Source organism: Habropoda laboriosa, unplaced genomic scaffold (assembly GCF_001263275.1).
Source record: "Habropoda laboriosa isolate 0110345459 unplaced genomic scaffold, ASM126327v1 scaffold708, whole genome shotgun sequence".
NCBI classification, from domain to species: Eukaryota; Metazoa; Arthropoda; class Insecta; order Hymenoptera; family Apidae; genus Habropoda; species Habropoda laboriosa.
In genome coordinates, this window is record NW_017100814.1 from 27,479 (window position 1) to 32,123 (window position 4,645).

Here is a 4,645-nt window from a genome sequence, read left to right on the forward strand (position 1 = left end):
TGTGTATAAAATAAACTCTGTATCCAATAGAAGTGGGCGTTCCCCAAGGCAGCGTACCTACTAAATAGAACCAATCCTATACATCATATACAGGGTGTCCCGTAACTCCTCGAACACCCGGAAATGGGGGGTTGCTGGGGTGACTCTGAACAACTTTTTCCTTTGTTGTTTGAAGCTTCATTTTTGAATTATTAAAGAAAAACACTGGCCAATCAGACCGCGCATAGAGCCCGCGGTCAACCACGGGAGTGTTAGATTTATCAGTCAGTTAGATATAACAAAAATTAATCTAACACCTTACTAGGAAGTATATATTACTTTTGTATACGTTCGGAGAAATCCGTTTAGCCTTGCCACCTCTGTTTAGTAAAGATCTAAATGTTTATGATACGTGACAAAAGGCCCTTCGGTCCCAAGCGGGGTCGTAGACAATATTAGAGCATTGCGTAGGAGCATTCTCAGTCCGTATACAGTGCTCTTACCATCAAGTAGAAAAACGAACCTTCCTTGTGTCTAATAAAAGTTTATAGTTTAAAATGAGGATTATTAATTATTCAACAACCAATAACTCCCATAATCCAATAGGGAGCGCTGACTCTCATCCGTGCGCGATCGTGAACAAACGCATTGGCACAGCGTGGGTATCGAGGGAAGCGTGCGGCAAATGTTAAGAATAATCTGGAATTATTCGTTATTCATGAATAACAAATAAACTAATAAATCGTTTAACACGTTGAATGCCGGACCAATTCTACGTAACTTGTCCACGATGCCGAAAAGAATTTTTTATTCTAATACAACACATTGCAATATGCATAAATAATATGTCAATAGTTAGAAATAGAACTATTTAAACATGCTGTGTGATGCATTAGGTGAAAATTTTACAAATACTACCATTTATTCAAATTAAATGCTTTTACTAATTGTGAGAAATTAATAACTGTTTTCGATACTTTTATTCGTTATCTGAAAGGAATAAAGTGTTTTATTGCTTATGAAAAACTTACCCATTCGTCCACGAATTAACCTGCTTCGACGGAAGTGGGTCATTGTGCCGATCCTGACCTTTCAAGGCAACCCTCAACAGCTGATGTTACGGCTGGGTCGGTGAACTCACTTCACTCCACAGCCACTTTTACTGTTTTCGACGATATTGTAAAAAATAAATCGTCGCTACATCGTAATCGCAAAATAGCCAAACTTTCTCGTTTACAATACGGTATGGATAATAGTGTAATTTATGACACTGAGGTGGGTGAGGAAACGCTGTTACACTGTTTTCACCTCAATTTATTAAGATATACATAAGTGTGATGGTAGGAGTACAATTCGTCCGGAAAATACAATCGTTTTATGCGTTAACTGGCCCTACGGCATTGGTTTGGCGGGTACATCTCGACGGTTGATAGAAGAAAAACTGAACTAAACAGTGTTTTTCATTAATAATTCAAACACGAAGCGACAACCAACATTTTGGTCAAGGAAAAAGTTGTTCAGAGTCATCTCAGCAACCCCCTATTTTCGGGTGTTACACCCTTTACGGGACACCCGGTATATAGATGTAGATAGTTCACGATAAATGAGTGATTATATTTTTATTTTCTTCAAACAGTTGAAAAAACATAAAAATAAAAGTATAAAAATAAAATAATAAAGGGCCATCGACCGTACCCACTGCCACGAAGCGGCGGTGTACCCTCTGTCCTGATTACACAACCAATGAGACCTGCATTCCTTCCGTCTATCAACTTACTAGTTATGAACAGTATAGTAATATCTCTTATATTGTCGCTTTAATCGGAACCGAGAGGCGCCAGTTTGGGTAGAGGAGACACGGTTTTTGAGGGTCGCTGCTCGTTTTTGAAGCTTGCCGAACAAGAACAATGAATAAAAGATACGGATGAAATGAGGGTTGAGGCAACCGAGCGATTTAAACAGCAGCGTTCTTATTTTTATTTTTTTCTATATGAAAAAGTTATTAACATATTGATGAGATTGTTCTGATTAAAATGAGACTAAACTCGATATAAGTTGAACTAGTATGTGGTACATGTTTCGGACAATAGAAGATCAGACTTCTAAGTTATTGAACTTTTAAAAAAGAAACGAAGGAAAACCGTCTTGCCCCTACTACGGAGTAAAACGGGGTACCGATGGCAAGATGGTTTGTCTAGATACTCGCACAATTGATACAAATATGTATTTCTTCGGGATTGTTTTCATTAACTCCTGCACAGGAATTATGAGACCAACGTCCACAAAGTTGGCATGCAACCCAACCTTCTGTTGATTGTAGATATGAATTCTTCCGTTGATTTTGTAGATTTTGTTATTTTTTTCTTCTGCTTTTTTGCATTCTTCTTTAATCGAGGATCATTCGGATTAGAACATTTCTTATTTTCTAAACGTTTTACATCCTCCAGTTCTTTTTTATATGGATTCGAAGTAAGAATTGAAGTTTTTCCACGGCGGTAGTCCTTTTTGGCCTCTTTTCGTTGAATTGCAGGTATTGCTAAGATGTTTTTAGGAGAAACATTTTCAAAACTAGATGTCAGATCGCGACAAGCAGTTTCAACAGGTGATGAGATTACAGCTGCACTACTTTTGTCTATCAAGCTGCTTGAACATGGTTTGGGATTGAAAACAGGTGGGGCATTTTCCTGACTTGAAGTGGTATCAGATTCTGCAACAATCGATATATTTGTCGTTTCTGCAGCAATAAAACCGGAATCTACAAAAAGGTTTGGATCAAATGGCCAAATTTCGCATTTTCTAAATCTATTAATAGCTGTTAACATAGTTGCTGCTTGAACATATGCTTCATTAAATATTTCGCTTATTTGAAACATAGTAATTATTCGACCTGGATGCGATCTTAACCAATTAGAAGCAGCGTGGTCATAGTATATGCTTAAGGGTATCATAAAGGATACATCCAAAGGCTGAAGTCTGTGGGTGTAGTGTGGAGGAAAGCAAATTCTATCACTTCTAAAGATTTTGTATGCGTTGCATGTCCATCCAGTAGAAGTAATACATGATTTGTAGATGACGCTCCTGAGAATTGTATGAACCACTTGAGCCAAATCAAAAATACTTCAGTGGTCATCCAGTCTCGAGCATTGAACTCGGCAGTAGTTCCTGGTGGAGCATGGTCTAATAATTCAGGTTTCATCCTTTGTCTGGGGAATATCATAAGCGGAGGCATATAAGCACCAGATGCATTAAAACAAATTTCAACAGTTACAGTCTGACCGCGTTCCGCAGAAGACAATGCCCCTACCCGTTTTCTTCCTTTTTGTGCTATTATTTTGCACTTCGTTTTCGAAACGTTCGATATTTCAGTTTCATTGCAGTTATATATTTTGTCAGGAGTTAATTTATATTTGTCATATATGCTCCCTAACAATTCATAAAATTTGGAGACAGAAACTTTATTAAATCCCATTGCCCGAGCTGCTGATATGGCTTCAGATTTTCGAATAGATAAATCGAGATGACGCTTTAAAAAACCCTTTAGCCAATCGATACTTGCCATTTGCTTATCTGTGTTAAAATTACATTTTTTTCTATTCTTTACGGCCAGTTGATAGGCCATTTTTCTTAAATCAGTAGTATTTAAACCAAACAAGCGCTTTTCCATATCTTTAAGATATCCCACCAGTTCTTCTTTTTCTATATGGGAAAATACAGTCTTGATTGGCCATAAAGATAATCCTATGGTTACTTCATCTTAATGCCTTAATCTTGTTATATAATGTTCCAACGTGGTCTGTGGGACGAAATATTCTTGAGCAGCTTTTTTGTAGACCATTTTCTTACTCAAAACTTTGCTCACAGCTTCTTTCATGTTTTCTGTAGACCATTCTCCTCTTCTAGTTTTTTTTTTTTTTTTATAAGTTCTAACCATTTTTCAAATCCGGGCTAAAAGTAACGAGATTTATTTGAATTAAATTATAACAGAGAACGCTGACGTTGCTTAACCTCATGTGAATAATCACGATGCAGGGAATAATGGGGTACCCCATCATTCCCTGTATCAAAGGCCCCATCTTGCCTCAAATCATCGTTTTTCAGAAAATAACATATTTGTACAACAAATAAAAAACGTACTCCGATCTCGAATATTTCACATTAAAATAGATGAAATGAAGATTACGATATAACATGTTAGAAATTGTTCCAATTCTTCTTACACCGAAGGTTCTCGGGTAAGTGCCGTGAGCCGTGCCTTTTGACACAGTCCTCTTCCCGGAGAGTCCCAAGACTCTCCCCACTTCGTGGCGAGATCCTTTTTTTCGAATCCTTATCTCTGTACGCGCTACGAAGCATCAGTGACGTCGGGCTACTGGCCCCGTGCACGCGTCCTCTTTATGTTCGGCAACAGGACGTCGGGTCCTTTGCCACTAGTTTCTACGTGGCCACCGAACTTATTCCCCAACGACAGGTTCTAAGGTTCCGCTCGTTGGCGATACGATATCCTTTTACAAGAGGCCTACGCCGCTAAATGCGTCGTCTCTGACGCGTGCGTTGTTCCGTCGCGCAGGTACGGAACGCATGGGGTCTTCGTTGACCGGGTTTATGGCACGCTCGCACGAGAAGGTTATTTTTGAGAACAAAGACGCTTCGTAGCTCCGCGAAAAAA

At 38.7% G+C, this 4,645-nt stretch overlaps 1 protein-coding gene across 1 annotated transcript; it reads right to left on the minus strand.

Annotated features, from left to right (window-relative positions):
• Nucleotides 1–2,243: 2,243 nt before the first annotated feature.
• On the minus strand, nt 2,244–3,850 carry LOC108577248. The gene is given in 3 exon segments (XM_017940382.1): nt 2,244–2,983; nt 2,986–3,717; nt 3,823–3,850. Coding segments are annotated over 3 exon segments (1,500 nt in total).
• Nucleotides 3,851–4,645: the final 795 nt, after the last annotated feature.